The sequence below is a fragment of the Crocuta crocuta genome, unplaced genomic scaffold (assembly GCF_008692635.1).
Source record: "Crocuta crocuta isolate KB4526 unplaced genomic scaffold, BGI_CrCroc_1.0 scaffold36, whole genome shotgun sequence".
NCBI lineage: Eukaryota > Metazoa > Chordata > Mammalia > Carnivora > Hyaenidae > Crocuta > Crocuta crocuta.
Window position 1 is genome coordinate 11,638,844 of NW_027532203.1, and position 26,523 is coordinate 11,665,366.

At 38.9% G+C, this 26,523-nt stretch overlaps 2 protein-coding genes across 6 annotated transcripts in view; one reads left to right on the top strand and one right to left on the bottom strand.

Moving 5' to 3' along the window:
- The window catches only part of LOC144242609 (lung adenoma susceptibility protein 2-like), a 60,270-nt gene extending 58,407 nt beyond the window's left edge, over positions 1-1,863 (bottom strand). For all 3 annotated transcript variants that reach the window (XM_077777583.1, XM_077777586.1, XM_077777584.1), the window contains exon 1: positions 1,794-1,863. The gene's annotated coding sequence lies outside the window, so the exon portion shown is untranslated. The remainder of the gene's footprint in view (positions 1-1,793) is intronic.
- Positions 1,864-2,676: 813 nt separating this feature from the next.
- STARD6 (StAR related lipid transfer domain containing 6) lies at positions 2,677-23,689 on the top strand. 3 transcript variants are annotated; one of them, XM_077777587.1, is made up of 9 exons: positions 2,677-2,736; positions 3,474-3,533; positions 4,364-4,447; positions 6,459-6,560; positions 6,752-6,801; positions 13,414-13,540; positions 16,512-16,629; positions 19,297-19,390; positions 23,176-23,689. In XM_077777587.1, the coding sequence occupies exons 4-9, from the start codon at positions 6,471-6,473 to the stop codon at positions 23,375-23,377; spliced, it is 681 nt and encodes a 226-aa protein (XP_077633713.1). In that variant the 5' UTR covers positions 2,677-2,736; positions 3,474-3,533; positions 4,364-4,447; positions 6,459-6,470; the 3' UTR covers positions 23,378-23,689. The 3 variants fall into 3 exon arrangements, with proteins under 3 accessions (XP_077633713.1, XP_077633715.1, XP_077633714.1); XM_077777589.1 differs by lacking the exon at positions 2,677-2,736 and adding an exon at positions 2,844-2,976; XM_077777588.1 differs by lacking the exon at positions 2,677-2,736 and adding an exon at positions 3,007-3,371.
- Positions 23,690-26,523: the final 2,834 nt, after the last annotated feature.

The following is a 26,523-nucleotide window of genomic DNA, read 5'->3' on the forward strand; positions in this document are numbered from 1 at the left end:
TGCTGATGTGCAGTCTTTTATTATGGGGATAGACTATGACATCACAATACCTAACACTTCCCTACACAAAATATTTTTCAATTCATAAGCCTGCTGTTATACAGCATAGATAGCAGGTGCTCAAATAGTACAGATAGTAGGTGCTCAATAAATTTTTAAAGGCATCAGATGAGGTATTAGAAACAAGAATAGAATATCCACTTTTAATGTTGTAAATGCCAATATGTAACTTTAACCAGCCCTTTCCTCCAGAAAAACCTGAGAACAAAGTAATGAACAGTATTTATTATAAAGAAATAAACCACAAGTTTATTGAGGTAGCAACATGCTCTTTTCCTAAAATAACATTGTTATTGTTAATCATTTTCTCACCTTCGCTTTTGGAAATACACTTACCATTTTCACTTCTTATGTTAAACAGATTCAACCTACCTCTCTTTTAAAAGAGACTAGATAATTGGGATATCGACAAAGTATTCACCTTAATAAAGTAATATGATCTACATTTGAAAAACTAAAAAGAAATACGCGTTACTTCGATACATGACATGACATTATTTTTAAAATTAAATCAGTGGAAATGGATTTTTTTCTTGTACTTAAAAGGAAAGATTACTGTCTAGGACTTAATACATGCTATAATGTTATAAAGTTAGTATGTTTAACTTTGGACTATAACCTTGGGAATGTTTAACAGTGATAACAACTGTTAATGTAATCTTAATAACTATCAAATTCGACTTTAAAATGCTGAAAGTTTTCCATTTAAAGAAGAGTAAAATATCATCCTGCCTCAGCTTTAAAGCATGCATCTGCCTTTGCAAGAGAGCTGACCGTCGGAAGTGAAGCAGCTGCAGAACATAAGATCAGCCTCTCTGATTTCCCTGCATGCTGTGAGGTTGGTGTACCCCTGCAGAATGGCTAGGCTAAGTCAGCTTTGCTCTTTCTTTACCCCTTGCAATAATGAGGATTAAATTTTCTCAAGTAAACACTGCTTAACCAAACATTTTCTCCCTTATTCCAACGAAATAAGTCAGAGAAAGACAAATCCCACACAATTTCACTCATATATGAAACATAAGCAACAAAGCACTCGAACACGGGGAAAGGGCAAAGAGGACAGAGGAAACCAATCATAGGAGACTCCTAAGGATAGAGAACAAACAGGTGTGATGGAGGGAGGTGGGCAGGAATGGGCTAAGCCGGTGATACACAGTAAGGAGGGTGCTTGTGGGCGCCTGGGTGGCTCAGTCCGTTAGGCCTCAGACTTCAGCTCAGGTCATGATCTCATGGTTTGTGGGTTAGAGCCCAGCCTGCTTCCAATTCTGTCTCCGCCTCTCTCTGCCCCTGGGGTGGGGAGGGGGCTCAAAAATAAACATTAAAGACATTTTTTTAAGGAGAGTACTTGCTGTGATGAACACCGGGTGTTATATGTCAGTGATGAAACACTAACTTCTACACCTGAAACCAATTTACCATATGTTAAGTAACTCGAATTTAAACAAAAACTTGAAATAAAAGACAAAAACGAACCCTACAAGGTAAAGCTGTTGGATTACAGTTCTCAGTACGTGGGTAATATCACTGATTTTAATTCACAGGAGGGCAAAAAGAAAAGCCGTCTGAATTTTTATTGCGGAGAGCTCCCAAAAGGACACAAAAGTAGAATAATTTAATAAATCCCTATGCACCCATTACCCTGCTTCAAACAATCACCGACACACCCCAACTTTTTCCCACTTCTCCCCACTTCCACCACAGGATTATCCGGAACCGAATCCCGTGGGTCTTACCATTTCTTCCGTAAACACTTCCGCTCCTATCGCCAAAAGGAAATCCATCATTCCGAGGAATGAAATAAAATGGTACACGGATGGCAAGAAATTTCGACTCCCTTGGATTCAAAAACAGAATGTTCAGTGTTAAATAGCCAAGGGGAATTAGCTCGCAGGAAACGAAGAACTCCTGGAAATACGAGTGATGGATGTTTTGAAACCGAAGTTTATTTCTAACAGCTAGAAGACAAGAATTAACGGACCCAGAAGGCGAGGGTCGCGGGCCTCCCTCCCTGCGTGAGAGCATCTTTTCCCCTCGGGACGCGGCGGGTTCGCCCCTTCCGCGCTTACCTAGGAGGCACCCAGCCCGCGGGATTCCAGCACCCCCGACGGTCACAGACAAACACTTCAGTTAACTACTTCCACCCCGAAGCCATTTATCAGGCAGCAAGCGTGAGCCCCACCGGGGGCGGACGGAGGTTTTCCGAGGTGACAGCCCCTAAGGCCAAATCACCGTTACGCCCCGGGTCCCCACGGCCCCACGTCAGGTCCCCTCCGTCCCGTTCTCGGACTCGCCTCCCGCTAAACATGCTCTCTTCCCACGGGGAATGTCCACTCGCGCCCTCCCTCCGGAGCGTCTTCCTCTCTCCCCGCCCCCGCACGCCCCCCTTTCTCTACCTTTCCCCACCGGCTGTCAAAGGATGGGGCGCCCCTCGAAACTACAGTCCCTTTGCGGGCCGAACTCACCGACCAAGTCTCCAAAAGAGATAAAAACGCACCCTTCTATAACTCTCCACCGAAGGCCTGCGCCTGCTACCGCGACGGGAGACGCGACAAAGCATCCCCGACCGGGACACCGCCCCGCCTCGAGCTCCGCTTGCTCGAAGCCAGCTCCGCCGTCACAGCGGAGCGCGACGCCCGCGCTCGCTTTCAAACTGACCCAACATGGCGCTGGCTTGCGGTGCGCATGCGTGGCGCTCTGCGCCTGGGGCAGCTGGGTGACGGGCGGAGGCCGCGGGGGAAAAGGGGATGCGGCGGGGCGTTAGGTCGCACTCCCTGCTGGGAAGTGTAGTTTCTCCGTCTTCATCTTTCTGGGTTAGGGGGGTTGACCTCAGACTGCGTACCCGTGGCTGCCCCGCACGTCCTCCCGTCCTCGGTCACCGCTCTTCGCGGGCTGCCCGGGAGTGTGTGAGGGGACGAGGTGGGGAAGGAGACTCGGGGGCGCCGCCGGCTGCCGTTTGGGGCTTGGCCTCCCCGCCTTCCGAGCACCCTCTCCCAGGATAAGACACCGTCTCCGCCGGTGGTGGAGGGGCAGCTCCCCGGACCCCTTCCCTCTCTCCTCGCACCCCATCCCTGACCCCGGTCCTCCTGGGCTGGCGGCCAGCTCCATGCGAGATTGGAGGAGGGAGTTTGGCCAGGGATGGGATTTAACAAATTCCTGGGGGACCCTGATTCTCAGGGAAGAATGGCAGTGACCCAGCACGGATTGGGGACCCAGTCAGGCAGCCCAGAAAAAGGGAGATTATGTACAAACAGATGTAAAGACCCACTAATAACATATGCGAATCTGTCTACGAGGCTGGGACAGGATATGAGGTGCGAAGAATCCAGTTTCAACCAAGTGGTGTATCAAAAAAAAAAAAAGATTTCATCTCAATATTGGTTTATGTTTATTTTCCCCTGCCCCTATGGGTGAAGATATCCCCGACCACTACTCCACCGGAATATGTTCCAGTTCATCCGATGTTACATCACAAGGTAATTGGGCTGTAATCCTGCTGTTTGTTTTTTTCTTTTCACCCTCTCTGGCCCACTAAATTTAACCTGTCCTTTTTTCTTGGCAAATGAAAAAGCCCACGAGCTATAAAATTCAGTTGAGTGGTTCAATTAAACACGTTTATTGTGGCAGTAAGTGGTAGTGATTTGAAAATGTGTAAGTCAAAGTCCCTTCAGGAGTGTACACTCTAGTGCTCTGGTCCAATAATCTGTGCTTTTTTTTAAATCATTCAATGTCAAGTATGTTGCTGATAGGAAATAAAGAACTGTGTTACATATGCCGGGGCAAGCACAGATCAGGGACCAGCCAAGGACTGTTAATGGCATGACCCTAAAAGTTTGGCATCGTTCCACCAGAATGTCTTTTTTTCTTTAATTTTTTTAAATCTGTATTTTTGAAAAAGAGAGAAAGAGAACATGAGTAAGGGAGGAACAGAGAGACGGGGAGACACAGACTCTGAAGCAGGCTCCAGGCTCTGAGCTGTTAGTACAGAGCCCAACACAGAGCTTGAATTTACCAACCATGAAATGACCTGGGCTGAAGTCAGATGCTTAACTGACTGAGTCACCCAGGCGCCCCTACCAGAATGTCTTTTAAACCAGTCCTTCTTTAAAATAATTTCTTAAAGGTCCTTTTCATAAACGGTAGTAACATTTCTTTTACTACTTTTTTCTTTCATCGTGGGCATATGTAGCAAATGTTAATGAGGATATAAAGTGAAAATAAAGAACACTGAGAAAATATGAAGGAAATGATCAAATATATTGACCTAATTCATGAATCAAAATAATTCTTCTTTGTTCCTTCACAGGTTAAGAGATATGGAGATCTCCACAAGGATTTGGAGGAGAGTCCCAATAATTATTAAAATTTTGGACTAGATCTATTAGGAAAGGTAAAGAAACTGAAAGTCTACTAGGAAAAAAAGAGTTGTAATGGTTTACTAAAGCTTTTCAAATATAGATGTTGACTACGTGTTATGCTTTGCTGGAGAACAAAACAAGAGAAGGTGGATTTATGATCCAACCTAGAGCTTTAGGTGACAGCTAATTAAGACATGATTCTGATCATTAACTTTAAGAAGGTTTATTGAGGCAGCTCTTTGGAGAGTTTTTTAAAAGATATATTTAAATGTGTCATTTCAAAAAAAAAAACACTAATGGGGCGCCTGGGTGGCTCAGTCGGTTAAGTGTCCTGACTTCGGCTCAGGTCATGATCTCACGGTTCGTGGGTTCGAGCCCCATGCCGGGCTCTGTGCTGACAGCTCAGAGCCTGGAGCCTGCTTCAGATTCTGTGTCTCCCTCTATCTCTAACCTTCCCCTGCTCACACTGTCTCTTTCTGTCTCTCAGAAACAAATAAACATTAAAAAATTAAAAAAAAAAAAACACTAATGTTTCTGATCATTAAGGGGCCCCACAGTGTTTCAATCACTTTGGCATATATTAACTCAATCCTTATAATGACCCCATGAGATATGTATTACTATCCCCAATCTACAGATATAAAAATTGAAGATTAAGGGTTAAGCAATTTATTCAAAATAATATAACTGGTAGTGAGTACCAAAGCTAGGATTTGAATCCAGCTGTGTGTTTCTCTCCACCGTACCAACCAGCAAACTAGATGATGGGCCAAAGGACCAAGGAGACTCCACTTTCCTGGACACATTCAGAACAGAAATAGTATCTTACTTGTTTTTGCCACACCTACCACAGTACCTAATCCCTAGTAAAGGATTTAGTAAATATGTTTATATTGAACTGATCTGAACTTGATCCTGTCTAAAGAGGTGAAATTTAAACAAGACACCAATGAACAGGAATCTGTCACTCATATTTGGGAAGAATGTTACAAACAGAAGGAACAGTAAGTACAAAGTCCCTGAGGTAGGAAGGTCTTTGGCTGTATTTAAGGAACAGCCAAGTCCATACGACTCAACCTGAGTAGGAGAGAAGACAGGTAGGAGTTGCCTTTGGAGAGGAAGCCAAGGATCAGATCATTTAGTGCCACTGCCCTCACTTAAAAGATTAATTCCCAGGGAACCTGGGTGGCTCAGTCTGTTGAGCCTCTGACTTCAACTCAGCCCTGCATCGGGTTCTGTGCTGACAGCTCAGAGCCTGGAGCCTGCTTCATATTCTGTGTCTCCCTGTCTCTCTGCCCCTCCCCTGCTTGTGCTCTCTCTCTCTCTCAAAAATAAGTAAACATTTAAAAAAATTGTTAATAAATAAATAAATAATAAAAAGACTAATTCCCAAGAATACATGATCATCAAATGATGAACTTTACAAGAGAAAGGAAGCATGATTAAGCTGTTGGAAATTTTTTAAATTTTTTTTTTAACATTTATTTATTTCTGAGCATGAGTGGGTGAAGGGCAGAGAAAAAGGAAGACACAGAATCTGTCTCGAACTCACACGTGGTGAGATCCTAACCTGAGCCGAAGTCAGACACCCAACCGACTGAGCCACCCAAGCACCCCAAAGAAATATTAATCATTTATTGAATGATAATTATATGCCAGGCATTGGGTAGGACAGTTAAGTGCATTATCTTGCTTAATCCTCACATTAATTCTACATTTAGTTATTATTCCAGAAAATGGGAACACAGAAATACTAAATAATATGGTTCACAGTTAGTGGCAGAGACAGGATTTGACCAAGGTCTCTTTCAGTCCAAAGCCTATTCTTCGTAGTATACCAGTTTCTCATTTCAAAGACTATGAATAAGGAAGAAGCAATTCATATGTGCATGCATTTAGAAATTATTATATAAAAACTTAATAAAAAAGTGATGATTGTTCATTACTATGTGATAGGCACTGTAGAAATAGTATTAAAATGTAATACAGCATTTTAAAATTGTTTTGTATGATTATATTCTTACCAGTCAGCTGTTTTTACAGCTTTGCAGGTAGATGGACTATAAGGCACTTGCCCAAGAAACTGCTCAAGAAATTTTAAGATACAATCAAGATACATCAGGCTGGAAAGTGGTTAAGACTTCAGTAAGCAAACAAGTTAAACATGGTTCAAGAGTTTATTTTTTAATGAGAAGTGATTCATTATAAAGACTTTTTAAAATATTTTCTTTTACAAACCAAAAAATGTATTTTTACTTTTTGTTTGTTGGTTTTTATTTTTCATTTTTTCGGTACCTGACAGTTAATTTATTTCTGGATTTTTATTTCCCTTTAAGAAAAAGATCACTGTTTCCAGCAAGGCTTCTAAAAAATTCCATGGAAATCTGTGAGTACAGTCTCCCATTTATAGATGTTTTGAATTCAATGGCATTGATCTATCTGAAATCAGTGCTGCTTCATTGCTTCATTCACTATAACATTGCTTGATAGTGATCAGGAAATAGAAATGAATTATTAAGTCACTAGTTTGAAATGTGGTATTAATAAGTTAGAGCAATTACATACCATTGAATCATTTTCAAACTTAAAGACAATCAGGAAAAAAATGTCTTTCCAAGTGAACAATTCATTAAGACAGGAAATTTCTACTTCAAGAAATAATTATTATAGAAACAGATTGGTGTTTTCTTGCTAACAGTAGTGTTTTGCAGCCTTTCAAACATTTCATCTTTCCATTAAATGAGCCATTGTAAAATAAAATTTATTTCCCCAAGTCATTTCTCTTGCTGATATATGTAATGTTTTCTGAAAGCTGCTTTTAAGCAGGATTTTTGAAGATCCTGTTATTTCAAATATAACTACACTGAGAGTAATTGTGCTGACGTTTTTAACCTTATTCTTAAGAGCTATCCATTCATTGCTCATGATGTCACATTAATGCAAACACATCATCTTATGTTATCAAAATCAAATTTCCACTTCTTTTTTTTGGAGTCCACTTTTTCTTTCATCTACTTCATTTTATGCTTCTTGCTCCTTTTTTTAATCTAAGATTTCCTTACCTTTTGTCTCAATCCAATTTTCTTACTACAGAACAAGACTGGTATGCTTTGTCCTACTCATTTTAATAATTATCAGGAAGATAATCCCTGCCTTCATTGTCTAAATAAGTAATGATTCTAATAGATACACTTTCAAAAACAGACCCAAGGAAGGAAGTGGGTGAGGTCAATCCCAGTGATGCTAGAGGAATAAACTCTTAGAAAAATATTATAGCTTTTTGGTGCCTTACATACTGGACAAGTCTGGATAGCAGCCTATCCATCAAAGAAACCTTGGAACTTATTTATTCATTCAACAATACTTCTTGGACATTTGTGTGCAAGATGCTATACCACACTGAGAGCCATTCAAGGAGTAGCTCCCAATGGGCTGTACAGAGAAGTGATTTATTTTTCATTATTTCCTTGCTATCATCCTAGTGTAGGCCACTAGCACCTCTAATATGGATTAGCTCAGTAACTCCTAATGGACTCCATGGATCTATTCTTACTCAACAGTATCCCATTCTCCACACAATGGTCAAAGTAGATTCTTGAAATAATTCAGATTATGTCAGTCCCCCACCGAAAATCTTCTAAAGGCTTTCCATTGGATCTAAAATAAAATTCAAACCCTTTATCAAGCTCTGCAGGGCACTGTCTAACCTTAGCCTACCTTCCTCCCTACCACTTCACCCTCACTCTCCTACTACTGTCGCATGAACGCAATGAACTTAAACCCACCTCAGAGCCTTTGTAGTTGCTCTTCACTTGCCTGGCATGCTCTTACCCCAAATCTTTCCAAGGCTAATGTCATTTTTGTCCTCAAGATCTCAGTCTCATTGCTCTTTAGAGTGACTTTCCTGGACACACCAGCTGCTGTTTACTACTATGCTGCCCTCTTCATTTGAATCTATCACTATATGAAATTTATCTTCTTCCTTTGTTCTCTTATTTATTATATGTCCTATTAGAATATAAACTTGGGACACCTGGGTAGCTCAATTAAGCAGACAACTCTTGGTTTTGGCTCAGGTCATGATCTCACAGTTCGTGGGATTGAGACCCATGTCAGGCTCTGCACTGTCAGTATGGAGTCTGCTTGGGATTCTCTCCCTCTTGCATGCTCCCTCCCCTACTTGCATGCTCTCTCACACACTCTCTCTCTTTCTCAAATAAATAAACATTTTTAAAAAGACTATAAACTTGATGGGAATAGGAACGAGATTATCAAGAAATCGCTTTCGTTCATCACAGTGTCCCTAGCACCAGAAAAGTGTCTATCACATACACACTCAGTAAATGTGTTTTGAATGGATTTATGGACTTTAGTTCTATTATATTGGTTGCCAAATAGAAAGTTTTAAATTTCCCTTGTAACTGGAGCACAAACCTATAAACCAAAGATATCTTCTTAGCACTTACAAAATAACCTTTTGTGGTTAGCTTGGAGCACTTGGGTATACGCAAGAGAAGAGTGCCAGTTCTCTGGTTGGAGTTTCTTTCTTTTCACCCTCAAGGGATGAAATACAGATTACCAGCACACAGTTCAACCCTACACATTTCCCAAAAGGTTAGCGGCAGCTAACATTTATTAATCTTTTACTATATGTCAGGCAGTAGGCTGAGACTTCTTGTCAGTGTTTAATTTACTCCTCATATATCCTACAAATATTTTCTAGCCTGATGTTTTTCTTTGCATACATCATACTTATGTTTCTTTACATGAATGCCTCATAGTTTTTTATTGAAAACTGAAGATTTAAGTAATATACTGTGGCAACTCTGGATACATAATCCACCCACCCACCAGGCTTGATGTTATATTTGTTTATTGAATGGTTTCTGTGGAGTAATTCTGGAAGTCTATTCTGCAGCCTCTGATAATCCCTGTTTGGATTTTTTCCCCTTGTTTTTATCGTTTAGCCTATAGGAGGGATCAACATAAGCCATCTATTGATCACAAATTGTGCTTAAGACCACCAACCTAGCAGGAATTTTGCTTTTTACAGTTGGATCTGTGTAGGGCTTACAGACTGTTTTCACAATTCAACAGTTTTATGATGTTGTTCTGCACTTAGCCAGGGACAGGTAACTTGGAAGTTCTGTAACCAGCCACTCCTCAGAGGGAGCACTCGTGGGCATACAGACGTTCTTCCAGAACAGCAGCAAAGAGTATGATTTTATTTTAAAGTGGTCAGAATACATTATGTGTCAGAGGTTATATTTAAGTCTCTTAAGGCAGTAAGGCTTCAATTCCTTGTTGATTAATCCATATGCAGCTTGGAAAATGCTTGTAAGTCACCAACATATCTTACATTGAATGCTCCCATGAGGGGCAGCCTAGTACATCCATTCTGATTGTCCCTTAGAAGAGGCAGCCTAGTAAACCTAGTATGATTATTCCTGAATAAGAGCAGCCTGGTACATGCAGTATAATTATTCTGAGTGGGCAGTCTTTTACGTACACTATGATTACCCCATGGTAGTGGCAGTCTGGTACATCTAATCCAAATGCTTGAGTAGGACCATCCTAATATATACACTCTAACTGTTCTGCATAGGAGCAGCCTAGTATATCTAATCTGATTGCTCAGAGTAGGGGCAACCTAGTATAACACCCTTTGCTTTGATTAGAGGCTTTGACTTCTTTGACTGATTGCTTTGACTAGAGGCAGCGCAGTATATCTTCCTGATCACTCTGAATTGGGGCAGCCTCGTAGTCTCTTCTTACTGCTCTAGAGAAGAGGCAGCCTTGTACATAAACTCTGCTCTGAGTCTGGGCAGCCNGCTTTGACTTCTTTGACTGATTGCTTTGACTAGAGGCAGCACAGTATATCTTCCTGATCACTCTGAATTGGGGCAGCCTTCTTACTGCTCTAGAGAAGAGGCAGCCTTGTACATAAACTCTGCTCTGAGTCTGGNTAAAATAAATATGTTGATATAAATCCACACATTCCAAAAGGTTTTCATTGCTACCTGAAAGCTTCATGAAATGTATGGTCTATAAATAAATTGTAACTTCATATGTCCTGATCTATCAGTTATTCCACATACCAGCTATACAGTCAGAAACTGTAGAAGACAAGAGAAAATAGTTAAGATACATATTTATTTAATTTTTAGAGAGAGAACATGAGCAAGGGAGAGGGGCAGAAGGAGAGAGAGAGAGAATCCCAAGCAGGCCCCATGCTTAGTGGGGAGCCCAGTGTGGGAGGGACTAGATGCCCTAACCCTGGGATCATGACCCAAGCTGAAATCAAGAGTCGGACGCTCACCCAACTGAACCACCCAGACACCACGGTTAAAATATTTTTAATGTGACCTGAGGTCACTTCATGAATAATAAGCACAAAGCTTTATTGTAGATCATAGTAAAATATCTAATGAACTGTTCATCATAATGATCAATAGGTATAAAAATATAGTTTAGATCCAAATATGACAATATTGTTATCTCTGAAAGAGCCATGAACACAGTAGAACTCATACCCAAGGCACATTAATGTTTTGTTTTCAAAGAGACTTGATATTCACACATTTTTTAAAAGCCACTAACTCTAATTAGTGAATTAAGATAAGGTCATTTTTAACTAGTGGCCTACCATCTGCCCAAGACACAGCTTTAACTGTGTTTTATAATCCTCCAAAAAGCAAAATAAATACTTTCTGCCTTTTACTCATATAATACCTGTAACTACTTATCTCACCTTTACAAATGCCTGGAAAATTAACAAATTAGCCACTGAGTAGATAGTCTAAGCCAGGGGTTGGTGTATTTTTTCAGTGGGGGTGCAGAGAATAAGTAAGTATTTTAGGCTTTGCAGCAACTATGGTCTCTGTTGCACCTGCTTGGCTCTGCCATTAGAGCATAGAAACACAACATATAGATAGACAATACATTTTTATGACATTATAGCATAAAAGCACTATACATAAGTCAACACAGACAACACATGATGAGTAAGTATGGCTGTGTTTCAACAAAACTAATTACAAAAACAGGAAGTACACTAGACTTGACCTATAGGCCATAGCTTGCCAACCTCTATTCTAAACAGTAGATATGAAAAGTCACAAATCCTTAAATGTTGATAAACTTATAGGTATATTAGACATCCTTCCCTAAGTTAAATGAGTTAATCAACCCTTTTTAATGAAATAGGCTTTGTGCTGGATCATAGATCCAAGATCATAGATGATCTTGCCCAACTGTAGGCTAAAGTAAGTGTTAGGAGCACAATTACAGCAGGCAAGGCTAAGCTATGATATAGATTAGGGGTATTAAATGCATTTTTGACTTAAGATATTCTCAACTTACGATGGAGAGCGCTTATTGTAACCTCATCAAATCTTATTTATCTTAATGTAACCCCATCAAAAGTCAAGGAAGATCTGTATATGTTAGAAATACCAAAAGGTTAAAAATTCCTTATACTCCAAATTTACAATGTAACTAGAGAGAACTGATTAATAAAAAACAATCCATGGTAGTATGTACACATCCCTTAATATTATTGTACCTAAATTTTAACTATATTATATCTGACTTCTTTTTGTACAGGACCTGATAATTATTCAGGTTGTTTTCTCACTGTCTTATACAGAGCTTCATAATAAGCTCTTTAAAACTTTGTAGATCTGAGAAAGGAAGCATTACATAGTAAGGAAAGTTGACAATATCTCATAGAGAAAATTAAGGACTAACTAATTTCTCTTTTAAAGAGAAATTAACATACAAAGACATAATCTAATGAATTCCTTATTTGTTTACCAAATCATAAAAACAAAGTTTCAGAGGAAGAACTATTCATAAGTATGACTATTGTAACAATACTGTTTGGTTTTTGTCTCACTCTACCCAGGAATTATAACTGTTTAGAGGTTTAAAATTTTGATTTTACTTAAACCTATCCCCTCAGGTTGGAAAGAATGATTTACTGGGAGAAGAATAGAACCAATATTATTCAGATTTCATTTTTATTCAGCAACATTCTCCTAAATAGTGAGTTTTAATCCAGTTTTCTCACATTATCTTAATTTCATTGATAGATAAAAATCTAATTTCATTGATGGATAAACACAAAGGTTAGTTACTTGTCCAAATCCCAACATGTGAAAAATAAATGAAATTCAAAAGTCAGTGTCTATAAATAAAGTTCATCTATAACACAGACATGCCTTATTCATTAGGCTGCTTCACTGCTACCCTACCTAAGTTGAATAGTTGCAACATAGATCGTGTGGCCTGCAAAGCCTGAATTATTTACCATCTGGCCCTCTCCTGAAGAATTTGCTGACCACTGCTTTAGACCACATTACATCCTTAAATTAAGGAAATTAAATTAAGAATTGGGACTGGGGGACTGGGTGGCTCAGTCGGTTAAGTGTCTGACTCCGGCTCAGGTCATGGTCTCACTGTTAGTACGTTGGGCTCTGTGCTTACAGCTCAGAGCCTGGAGCCTGCTTCAGTTTGTGTCTCCCTCTCTCTCTCTCTCTGCCTCTCTCCACTTGTGTCCTGTCTCTCCCTCTCAAAAATAAATAAGCATTAAAAAAAATTTTTTTAATGAATTGGGGCTGTAAGATACTGTATGTATAAGCACACAAACTTCTCATCAATTACATTTGGCTTACGATAAATACAGCAGGTAAATATTTGTGAGAAAGATTTTAGAAAAATCTTAAAAGACCATAGCCCCTCTAATAAGACAACTATAAAACATTATAAACAAGCTTTGTAGAAAAATGCATCTTGAAATAATTTATATTAATTACTGCAATGCTTATTTAAATAAACCTGGCTACTTCCAATTGAATATTAGTGTTTTGAATTGCTGATATTACCTACAAGTGTTCTTTACTGCTGTTTGCTAAATTAGCCTACTATGATAGCATTATATTTTGAGCTAAACCTAAACTAGTAAAATTTTGAATTTTCTCTACTTTGTTAACTAAAGATATCGTGTTGAAGGAATAATTCCAGAGCCAACAACTAAACTATCCGAATTCCTCTACAAACCTGAAAACAGAGTGACATGGGATAAATCATTGAAAGTGTACAACATGGTACACAGGATTGATTCGGTAATTTGTCGTTTAATATTTGACTTTCACTGTATTAATATATTTTTAGTTGTATTAGTGATTTGAATATATTAAACCTGTATAACTATAGACACTTCATATTTTATAGACTCAAATTGAATTGAAATCTTTATAAAAGCCTTAAAATTTCTCTGTTTATTAGTCAAAAGTTTATTTCCAATTAGCTTTTTATTCTGTTGTAAAGGCTTAGCACCTTCTGAATCTATCCAGCTTTCTTGTAGATGTGTGCCTTTGGCCTTGAGGGGGTTGAGCTTTATGTATTCACCTCTTCCATTACGTGAAAAAAAGATGAAGCATGCCTTCATGATGGGAAGTCAGTAGATTTATCTTCATCATAATACATTAGATAACAAGAACAATGCAGACACACAATGTAACTTTTTTTAAGAGTAAGGGATATAATATGGAATAATATCTATATATTGTGGTTATATAAACCTATATATCTATCTGTATAGTTGTGGTTTTAGAAACTTTCAAATACATTATCTCAAATAGATGACCAGGAAGAATAAAAACAAAGAAGAAAAAAGAATACAGGTAATTAGAGTAGAAAGTTTAAGTCACAGAGGCAGGAGAAAAGACCGAATGTAAGAGACAACTAAGGCAGCACACTGCAAGCCTCTTATTTATTAAGACTGCTATACTGTGTGGTATGTACCTTATACTTCAATAAGCTATTTTTAAAAACTGAGTCATAAAGTGAACTTATATGATTTTCATAAGCAAGTACATGTGTAAAATTTCAAGTCACTGGTTCTTTGGTTCTTTGAGTCTTCAAGCCATATTCCACACACCAATACAAATATCCTACTTATCTGCCAGCATCTAATAATTTACTTAGAACTCTGTAGGTTAACTTTACCTCCTTTTATTAAATTGATTTTAAAGCTTGGAGTCAGGGAAGGTTGTAGAAAAGCCCAGGAAAGTAAATGTTTCATTTTGTAGACAGGGCCTGAAGTTCCTATCCACAAAAAATACCTATCCTTTACTCTCCTGGGATTCTAACATATAGTTTGAGAAACAGAGTCCATCACCAATGAAAATTCACACATTTGGACTGTTTCTTTCACGAATGTATGATACTGATTATTACACAGCTCCTTTCATACTTCATATGCTCCTGCTGTTGCTGCAAGTCAGTTGTAAAAATGGAAATAATACTAGATTTGGCATTAAAAAAATCTTAACAGATTCTGAGAAATTATGTGACGTGTACACACCAAGTAGAACCATGACTTAACACTTGATCTCCTGATTCCAAATTCTATACCCTTTCCAATATATTACAGAATCTCTCAGTAGCATTACACTGTAACAAGAATTCTTTGATGTTCCTATGAATGTTGATAGTATGCATCTCCAGAGATGTGTTTTAATTGACTCATTCACCTGCATTGGTGAGAGAGGGATTCCTACTCTAGGGTTATGAGGGTGATCAAACACATGACACCTGACACCAGACAAATGATATCTACAGCAGTTTATTAATCATTAGTCACAGGCCAGCAGAGGAGGACTGTTAGAACTTCGTTAAATCGGCATTTGTTAAGCAGAGCATAGGGTGCCAGATGGTGAGCCACAGTTCAACAAAAGACCACAAAAGAAATTGAAATAAAGAAGTTTCTTACTCACAAGTCCTGGAAAAAGTACATGGCCTGCCTCCAGGAGCCAGGTGGTGAGGTCAAGGCAGGCTGCAGGCCAACAGAAGCAGGGCCTGAAGCACTTGAGCGTCTGTGAGTGGAGTGCTTTGGGATTCCTGGGCTAAGGCCAGATTGACCAATTCAAACCAAAAAGAGCAAGTCACTTTGTGAAACACAAGTCCCAGAGGTGTGTAAGGAGCTCACAAGAGGAAGGTTGTGGGAGGCAGGGGAGACCACTGATTGGAAGGGACATTGGGGAGGTTATATGACGTTTCCTTGTGACTGTGGTCACCAAGGCATGCGCTTGCATGGGATGCTAGTGTCATTTTAAGGCCCCTGCAGGCTCGGTGGCCAAACAAAAAGGTTGCTGAAGCAGCAATACCATGGAATAGCTTAGCTAAACTCTCAAGGACGCACCATGTCATGCCTGTGACATGGGAGTTGCACCCAGGAGCAGAGTAAATAACCAGGGGTTGTGCAAGACAAATGTTGTAGCGTCAAGAGATTGCGGTGACCCCTGACTCCTACAGGAGGCTGTGACTGGTTGGATTAACTCTGCCATCCAGCAGGGAACTAAAAGCCACTATGCTCGAACAAGTAGGAACTGTGCCTGATCCTGCCCATAAGGGGCATTGCCCGGCTAACGGGCCTTTCCTGGGGGAACAGGATGGGGAGAATACCTTGCAGTCAGGCCATTTAAGACTCTCCTAATTTCAGCAGATGTCAAGGCAGCACTATAATACTGGTCTTTACTTTTAAAACCTTACACCACAGGGTGCTAAACCAATATATTTTTCAGAATATATTCCCTAACCAGTGGACGGGTAGAAATATACTGGGAATCAGGAACATGTGTTTTAGTTCCGTGTGTATCTCTAGTTTTGCATGTGATTTAATCTGTTAGGCTTCAATTTCTTCATCCAAAAATTTAAAGAGTAGATAATAACAGAATTCCTTCCTGAATTTTCTGCACTTACCTTAATTCCTTGCCAGATATATGATTTGCAGATTACTTTCTCCCATTTCTGTACATTGCCTTTTCATTTTATTCATGGTTTCCATTGCTGCTCAGAGCTTTTCTGTTTGATGTGTTCCCACCTGTTTATTTGTTGCTTTGGCTACCCTTGTACTTATGGTTATAGATCTAATATTTCTCTAACACTGAAAATATGAGCTCCTTTGATGATTTTCAAAGCCCTCCCTTTTCCAAATGGTAGCTAACCTTATGCAGTGATATTCTTTGGGGAGAGATACAAAGAGTAGACATGAAATAACTGTTGCAATCTTTATGATTTGATTTGTTCCAGGATACATTCATATGTCATACCATTACACAAAGTTTTGCCATGGGTTCAATTTCCCCCCGAGACTTTATCGACTTAGTATACTTCAAGCACGACGAAGGGAATATGGATATCATCAGTTGTAAGTTGAAGCATTTTGCCCACATTTTGGAATTACTATGAATCATTAATAAATTTTGTTTTCCTTTAACTCACAGTTTGGAAGAAACTGTTTTCAATCAATTTGTTATTTTTTTTAATTTGGTGAGACCAATAAAAGTATGTATAATATAGACAAGCCTGAGTTTTGCCCAACTCTGGAGGCGCCGCTTACATCAGTCAATGATTATGGCAGCTCTGGGCCCTTTTGTAATTTATACCATGGAGCACTGAGTATAGACAGATAACTTGTAGGCTGAAACTTCACAGCATACATTTTAAAACTACTAAGACACAAAGTTAATCTTTGGATATGCTATATTATATTTGAGTTGTGTAGATTGGGCATATCTAGTAACTGATAAAATTCCTGAAGAAATTTTCATTAGATGAGTCTTTACATAAATGTGCTTATATTTCTTATAGAAACTGGAGGTTTTGATATATCCTTAGCCTTCCCTCAAAAAAGGTGTCACTCTGTAAAATGCAAATGTGTAGTCTTTCCCTAACTTGCTTTATTCACTTAAAATCTACCCATTCATGCCATACAGATCTTTGGACTCAGATAAATACAGTAATTCCCGGTGAAGGGACTTTGGTAGGAAAGTAGCCTAAACCCCTGTTTTTCTCCAGAATTCAATTTAATCTCACCAGTCCTATCCGAATAGCCTTCTCTACTGTAAACTACTTGGGGGTAGGGACAATTAAGTATTGTTAATTATTATATTCCAACAAAATTTCAGTTACTTTATGTCTGTAATACTCTAAGTTTCAGACACTAGACTACTACATAGCAGCATACTACTAAGGCCTAATACTCATCACTTATATGTGGCTGTCCCTTGTAGTTTCATGTAGTTGTCGTTGAGTTGTCTCCTTCTAAAATGAGAGTGCATAAGAGTTTATTTACCACCTACAGCCCAAAATACTATATGTCTGAATTATAGATCTGTTATTTTCTGTATTTGAAGGAGACCACTTCAGTCTCATTTTTAGTGGTCAGAGGGAAGGTAAAAAAGAAGTATGGAAGAAGTTAACATCAACAAATAGTCATAATCATCAGTCATTCAGTGATCAATACTAAATTTGCTTTAAGCAATTTTCTTTAAATGAATTTTTGATAAATACTGAGTTTTCTTCTTAACATTCCTTTTGTTGTTTAACTTACTATGCAGCTTGCTTTGAGCTAAATATTTTGTGTGCATTCTTTCACCAATGAGGAAACTAGAGTTCACAGATACTAAGTTACATAGCTAAGAAGCAGCTGAATGAAAACTAAAACTCAAGTCTTCTGACATTCCAAAATCTGGCCTAACTATATGCCTCATAAAAGATCCATACTTGTCTGTGAAATATAACCAAAAAAGTTTTAAAGACCAGGATAATCTCTGTATTTTAAACAGAGAAACACTATGGTAATATCACTTCCATTATGTCAGCACAATAGACTCTATTAAGATGATGAACACATTGTGAACATGGAAAATGCATTCAGCCTTGTTTGTCCTGTAAGCTTTCCGAAGCTGGTGTTTAACATTGCATTTCCCATAGAATTGATGGCCTATGTTAAAGTCATAAAAGAAAATTCATCTTCTCTGGCAAGAGCAGGCTTCAGTTGCAAGGAAAAATATGTAAATATTTTACATTATTTACAAAGGAAAAATATTTAAAAAGACTTTTAGGGGCACCTGGGTAGCTCAGTTGGCTAAGCCTCCGACCCTTGATTTCGGCTCAGATCAGGATCTTGTGGTTGTGAGATTGCGCCCCGCACTGTCAGCACAGGAGCCTGCTTGGGGTTCAAGTCTCCCTCTTCCCCTCCACCGTGTGCCTGGGCATGTGAGTGCTCTCTCATCCTCTCTCTCTCTCTCACAAACACACCTAAATAAATAAATAAATAAATAAAGGTAAAAATATTTTCAGAAAGGGTATATATAATTATCATAAACTTAGAATCAAATCACCTCCCTTCTACATTCACATTCAGTATGGCTATGCTGCATGGTTCTTAAACTCTACTGATTTTTAATTATACTCTGAATTGGCTACAGAGAATTGGCAGAAAAGAGCATTTAGACCATCTTTACTGACAGTGCAAATAACTACATCAAATATTTTATTTAAAAGATGATTAACAATTTATATGTAAGTGTTGAATCACTATATTACACACCTGAAACTAATATTCTACAGATTATCTAACTGCAATTCAAACAAAAACTTTAAAAATAAATAAAAAGGATCTAACCCTTTAAAAATAATAAGGGCTAGCAAAATTTATAAACCCAACATCTTAATAGAATAGTCTTTTCCTTTATGATTTCTTCTTTTGCTTCAAATCTCAGAAGGTAATTAAGTGATACTTTGAACACATTTTTCTTGTATGTAAAAGCTAACAACATGTTTAGAAATACTATAATGAGATAATTTGAGAGGACAATAGTGCTCATACAGGCATTTTCTCAGCTTTGACCTGTGTACACATACATGTGTACAAACATACATACACATGTGTAAAACTAGAATCAGTGCTGACAATAACTAAATTAAATTAAATGTTATATCATACATTTTTTAAAAAATATGCTACTTCAAATAGGATTTTTCATCTTTATGAAATATGTTTCATCTTCTTTTTTTCTAAATCACTTAGGTAAGAGTGTGGATTTTCCAGCTTACCCTCCATCATCAAATTACATCCGTGGTTATAACCATGCTTGTGGCTACGTATGTTCTCCTCTGCAAGAGTAAGTGTTACTTGCATTTATTTATTTTATTTTAACAGGGGTTTAGTTCAATCTGTGATTTCTTAACTAAAGAATTCTAACTCATTGGTAGAAGTGTATGCCAGCATATTCTGTTAGGGGACAAAAATGCCCCTAAATACAATTTAAAAAAAAATTATAAGTGTTTTCATCATGAGAATGGATAATTCCCTAGAAAGTATGATTTGAGGTCTCTGGGATGAGTCACATGTACACATACATTCCCCCTCATCCCTTCACCCCCAGTTAACTTTAACCTGATGCTTCAGATTTCTCCATTAGAGTCACTTCTGTGAGTTAGTAAGGAATTTTTTGTAAGTTAAAAGTAAATATCCCAAGAATTATACTCACTATTGTCAGCAATGAATGCTTTATCCTAAATGAATTCTTTCCAGTGGACCACTTACAGATACCTGCAGAATGAGATAGGTAAATTTGGAAAGAGCTGGAGAAATCACAGATGAGTCACTGCCCACAGGTGACCAGCCGAGGGATAAATGGTAACATAAAATACACATATTTTGTAAATGTATGTATATTAATTCAAGGTAGATCATTTCACAAATTCCTTAAATTTAAATTTTGCTAAATAATTTTATATAAATAAAATATATTGACACAGAAAAACTTGTAACATTTTGGGGTGCCTGGGTGGCTCATTCAGTTAAGCGTCCGACTTTGGCTCAGGTCATGATCTCACGGTTCGTGGGTTCAAGCCCCATGTGGGGCTCTGTGCTGACAGCCAGCTCAGAACCTGGAGCCTGCTTCAGATTCTGTGTCTCCCTCTCTCTGACCTTCCCCTGCTCACGCTGTCTCTCTCTCTCTCTCTCTCTCAGAAATAAATAAAACATTAAAAAATTTTTTTTTAAAACTTGTAACATTTTATATTGGTCAGATATAAACCTCTCAATAGGAGGGAAAAAAACCTTATGTGAGGAAAGTCAAAATAAAATTACATTTAAGGCTATCTTCCTTAACATATCCTCTACTGAGTTAGAGAACTGAAAGAAGTTCACAATTATGTACATTAACGGACAGGGTCATTGGTGCAGATGATGATGATGGTGATACATGGTATTTCCACCCACCTGCCACTTTTGAATCTATGGTCAAGACTGTATGCTCCGCAGCAGGAAAGAACAACCCAAAGGCAGGGTTATTGCTTCAAATCAGCTGGGTAAATCAGCTGCTGTCAAGGACTCTAGTTGGGGAAGCTACCCACTCTAATGTGTACTTCACAACCTGAGGCCCTGTCTTGCATCTTGTTAACGTTCCCTTTCCACTGCAAAAAAAACATGAGACAAAGGCTCTGATCTTGATATCCCATTTCGTGCAAGAGCTCTGCCTAGCGTCCTGTTAGAGAAAAGATATAGTCTCATTCATAGTCTCAGAGAAAGGTACTGACAGAAAATGATTCTCTTATACCTTCTCTTTCCATGCAGCACAACATTTTGGACAGTCAACATTTGTAAACTAGTCATGCAGTAAACTTATAAAGCTTATTATAAGGGGATGCCTGGGTGGCTCAGTTGCTTAGGCATCTGACTCTTGATTTCAGCTCAGGTCATTATCTCACAGTTGATGAGATCAAGCCCCATGTTGGGCTCTGTGCTGACAGCGTGGAACCTGCTCAGGATTCTCCCTCCCCCTCTCTCACTCGCTCTCCCCCTCTCTTTCTCTCTCAAAATAAATAAAATTTAAAAAACAGCTTATTATCAGTAGTAGTAAAGGCACTTTTCTAGTAAATACTGGAAACTCAAATAGAGATTTAAGACCTTACCCATGGCTAGTGAATATTCTCAATCCAGCCACCAGAGACACTTTTGTGAAAATGGTCTGAACTCTGCATAGAGAAGAGTATGAGATAAATGGACACTCACACAGTTTGTGGGAGCAGTGGTCTTCATACCCCCTGAAAAGAATGTTGTAAAATTGTGCTCCGCCTTGCACATTTGTAAGTTGATATTAAAATTTTGCATAGGATTAAATTAAGAGGATGCAATTTATAGCACTTTAAATATTGAGACTTTTTAAAAAGTATTATATCACTCTTATAAGCATATCGAATAGACTCTAACTACCATAATAACTTGAAACCTACCATAACTATCAATTTCAAAATACATAAGAACTTCAACACTCAGAAATTTACATCATTCATTTTCTCCTTGATCCCACATTCTTAATTTTTCCCCCTCACATAATTTGATCCTAATATATTTTGGGGCACCTGAGTGGCTCAGTGAGTTAAGGATCCAATTGTGGCTTAGGTCATGATTTCACGGTTCGTGAGTTCAAGCTGCATCGAATTCTGTACTGACAGCTCAGAGCCTGGATCCTGCTTCATCTTCTGTCTCCCTCTCTCTCTGTACCTCCCCTGCTTGCACCATCTCTCTTCCATCTCTCTCTTTCAAAAATAAACATAAAAATTTTCTCTAAAAAGAATATATTTTATGGTTTGAATTCTTTCATTAATCATCCTGCCATGCTTCTTTGAAAAAGATTAGTATTTAATTTTAAAAATCCATTTTATTTCCTGTACCATGGGTATCTAAATGTTACAAAATAGGGGCACCTGAGTGGCTCAGTCAGTTAAGCGTCCAACTTCGGCTCAGGAAATGAGATCAAGACCTGAGCTGAGATCAAGAGTCAGACACCTAACTGAATGAGCCACCAGGCACCCCCTCAGAGATTTTTACATGCCAGAGTAAAGCACTGTAGTATCATTCAGTACTATTCAGGGAAGATGACAAGTATGCCTTTGCTCTGTAAAGCAACAGAGAATGATATGAACACGCTGGTGGGGAAGGAGAAGCCTACATCTCCACCAAAGATGGTCTCAGATGAGCTTAGCAAAAAGGTACATGTGGATGTTAGAGATTTGAAAATGTATTCTCATAAATGTTATTATCCTCTCATATCCTATGTGAAGTCTTCACATACTCCAGTTTGAAGATCACTGGGTTAGAATATGAAATATTATATACAGTCTTCCTAATGTCATTTGGAAAGAATATTTCAAACTGTTAAATGCACAAAACCTTTGACCTAGAAAGCCTATGTATTTGTAGAAATCCAAATGGATACATTACAAAGATGTTTTATTGCAGCTTTATTTGTAGTAGCAGCAAAAAGTGAGAAACAACCCAAATGATACTCCATAAAGGTCTGGTTAAATAGAGAATGAAATACTGTATGCAGTCATGAAAAACATCTAAGCCAATCTGTATGTCTCAACAAAAATAGAAATGCATGCTGTCCTACTAAGAGGAAAATAAAGCTGGTTGCAGAAAAATACATCTCATTTTTGTAAAAACAAAAATCTGTATGTGTGTATATGTGGGGTAGGTGTACATTTATGCATATAGGAATGCTCTCTTTATATATACATGGGCAATAGTCTGAAAAGATACAATCAAAAGTATAGTGATTATAGTGATTATCTCTGGGAAACAGGATAAGGAGAATAATTATGAAAATTCTGTATTGTTTAAATTTTTGTAAGCACATATTAGTTTTGTAATTTAAAAAAGTAATGCATAGTCTGGTTACTTAATATTTTCATGTAAAATGTTTACCAATACAAATCACTCTGCCCTTTTTTGTGACATTCCTTCCTTTCTCCCTTCAGTAACAGCTTGCCCTATCATAAGCCCTCTGAAGGGAATTAATGGTGAATAAGACAAGGATCCTGCTTTCTATGAAAATATAAATTCAATAGATAAAGCTGAAAATCTTTATATTTTTAATGCTTTCTTTGTTTACAGGAACCCAGCACATTCCAAACTAGTGATGTTTATCCAGACAGAAATGAGAGGAAAACTGTCCCCAACAGTAATTGAAGCAACCATGCCTTCCAGCTTAGTAAGCTTCATCCTCAATGCAAAAGACGGAATAAAGGCACAAAAAATTCCATCAGGACATGGATGTCATCATAACGGTCATTCATCATTCCTAAGGAAGAAATGAGGCCATAGAAAAGCATGTGTGGCAATTAACTGCCACTCACCTCCAAGTCAATGTGCATAAATGCTGTTAAACTATTCTAGACAGTACCCTTGTACAAATTACTGAAGGCAGTTTGTGAAAATAGGAACTCATAGTTGTACAGGAGAACAGCATTCAACATAGTTTTAAATCATATAAGAATGATGTTAATAACAACTGTCCTTTAATGCACTTTTATCTTTTGTTTTGTGCCCCCTGGAAAATGCCCTGCAAAACAATCAGTAAGAAAACATACACAGTGAGAGGTCAGCATTAATTAAAAATTAAAATATATTTTAAATTGTTTTTTCTTGGGGCGCCTGGGTAGCTCAGTGAGTTAAGCGTCCAACTTCAGCTCAGGTCATGATCTCGTGGTCCGTGGATTCTAGCCCCACGTCAGGCTCTGTGATGACAGCTCAGAGCCTGGAGCCTGTTTCAGATTCTGTGTCTCCCTCTCTCTCTGCCCCTCCCCTGCTTGCGCACTCCCTCTCTCTCTCTCTCTCTATCTCTGTCTCTCTCTCTCAAAAATAAATAAACGTTAAAAATTTTTTTCTAATTGTTTTTTCTTCACTTACTGCTTAAATTGATAATTATAGGAGACATGAACATAAAAATTGAAAAGAATTCCAGTAGAAAGTATAAAGAATGATACCTAAAATTTTAAATTGAATATTGCATGAAGCAATTTCTGGTTTTGGCCGAGATGTAAAAGTCCCTTCCTCCCAAATCCTTCCCCTTAAAACTAATAGATTGCACATAAGCACAGGGAGATTCAAGCATAGGATGAAAAGAAGGCAAACTGACTAGGAACCTTGGACTTGAGGGATGGCATAGTCATTGCCGGGGTCTCCTTACTGCCTTCCATATAGGCACTGCAGAAGCCTCCAGCCTGGAACCCCCAGCAGGCATGAACAACAACAAAAGGCTTCAAGAAAAAGCCAGTCCCTCCTCGCTATGGGAGTAGCTATGAACAAAATGGTGGCCCAACGGAACGAAATCTCCACCAACCAAACATCAACCTAAACCTGCAACCACCTGACCCTTTGGCTTCCGTGGGACAAGCACTTACACTCCACCATGGTTTCATCCCATAATGCAGGTGGTGGGACTCTGACCAGCCCCACCCTGTGATGTCAGCAAAGTTGAGCAGGTAACACTACGACTACCCTTCCGGGCGGTGTAGGCTGACCAAGCAGGAAGCTGATTTTTCCATCTTACACCCCACAAAAGCAGGTAGTGGTCTTTTGATACCCCTCCTGAGGCAGTGTCAGTGGGGTCCTGTGGCAAAGTGAGCATTTCCCCCCACCCCTACATGGCAGCAACAAGATTTAGGCGGCTAGTGCAAAGAAGGGTGGGTCACTATTCACTCCACTGCCTTTCCCTGATCCCCAGTGTTACCAAGGCCCAGCAGGATGCTGCACCTCCATGCACACCCAATGCATTTCAATGGTTTCCCCTTTGTAGTGTGGCCTCCAAAAGATACGTTCTTGTCAAATCCCTCGAACCTTGAATGTGACCTTATTTGGAAAAAGGATCTTTGCAGATGTAATTAAAGACCTCAAAATGAGATCCTCCTGGATTATTTGGGTGGGCCCTAAATCTAATCATAATGAACACCTAGGGCCACCAAAAGCTGGAAGAGGCAAGGACAATTCTCCCCCTAGAGCCTTCGGAGGGAGTGTGGCCCTGCTGACACTTTGATTTTGGGCTCTGGTCTCTGGCCTATGAGAGTATACAATTTTTCTAAGCCACCAGATTTGTGGTAATTTGTTACAGTAACCAACACTTCAATCAAAATTAACAGTGTGTGTTCCTGTGAAGAACATGAAAAGAGAAGCGGCAGCCTTGCGACACATTTCTGTCAAGGACTCATATCTAGAATATGTGAAGCACTTTCCAAACTCAACAGTATTAAAAAATCCAATTACAAAATGGACAGAAGACATTTCAACGAAAAGTATATGTAGATGGCAAATAAGTTCACAAAAAAGATATTCAACATCACTGGCCATTAGGTAAGTGCAAATAATAACCACACTGAGTGATCAGTACACGCTTGTCAGAATGGCCAAAAAAATTTTTTTAAGTTAGTGATTATATCAAGTGTTAGGATGTGGAGAAACTGGACCACTCGTACACTGTGGGCAGAAATGTAAAATGGTCCAGCCACTCCGGAAAAGAGTACTACAGTGTCTTACAAAATGGAACGTGCTTACTATGCAACCCAGCAAATGTACTCTGTATCCCAGAGAAATGAAAATGTTCACTAAAAATACAGTACACAAATATTCACAGCAGTTTGGTTATAAATAGCCCCAAACAGGCAACAACTCACATATCCTTTAATGGGTGAACGAACTATAGAAATCCACATATGAAATACTCCTAAGCGATACTGTAGCAAATGAAATGACACAAAGACAAGACACACAAAGACAGACAAAGACACAACTCCGGCCGGAGGGAGAAAAATCTCCCCGAGCCTTCGTGCGGTTTATTTTTATACCCCGGTAGCTGGACACATACCAAAATCTAAGAAACGCATTCTTCTAACCAAGCACATTCCAAGGATGGGGAGAACAAAGGGAGACAGTGGCCACAGCATATCTACTAAGAAGCCTGCCCAGAACTCCAGCCTCCTCCCTATTTTCAAGGAGGGCACGTTCCCTCGTTTGCGAGCGGACCGTTAACCTTGGATATTGTGTGCAGGCCCCCTGGTAGAACATCCTGTTTGCAGGCATGCTCCGCCCAGCCATTCTTTCTTGTGGTCACTGTTGGGCTCCTACAGATACAAAGGGACAACCTATTGATACAATTTAGGTGGTCTCAAGGGAATACTGCTGAGTGAAAAAAGCCAATCTCAGAAGGTTAAATAGTATATTATTCCACGTAGATAACATTCTTGAACTGACAAAATGACGGATATGGAAAACAGAAAGATTTGCTGGGATCAAGGAGGTGGGGGCAAGCAGGGAGGTGGCTGTAGCTTTGAAGGGGAAGGAGGAGGAATCTTTGTGATAAACCTGTCCTGTGTTGATGTGAGGTGGTCATATGAATCCATCTACATGTGACAGAATTGCATGGAATTAAGCACACACACATAAATGAGTGCATGTAAGACTGGTGAT

Coding starts and splice junctions, on each gene's coding strand:
- STARD6 (XM_077777587.1), top strand. CDS start 6,471: ATGGACTATAAGGCACTTGCCCAAGAAACTGCTCAAGAAATTTTAAGA. Junction 6,561..6,751: donor GGAAAGTGGTTAAGACTTCA/GTAAGCAAACAA, acceptor TTTCCCTTTAAG/AAAAAGATCACTGTTTCCAG. Junction 19,391..23,175: donor GTATGTTCTCCTCTGCAAGA/GTAAGTGTTACT, acceptor CTTTGTTTACAG/GAACCCAGCACATTCCAAAC.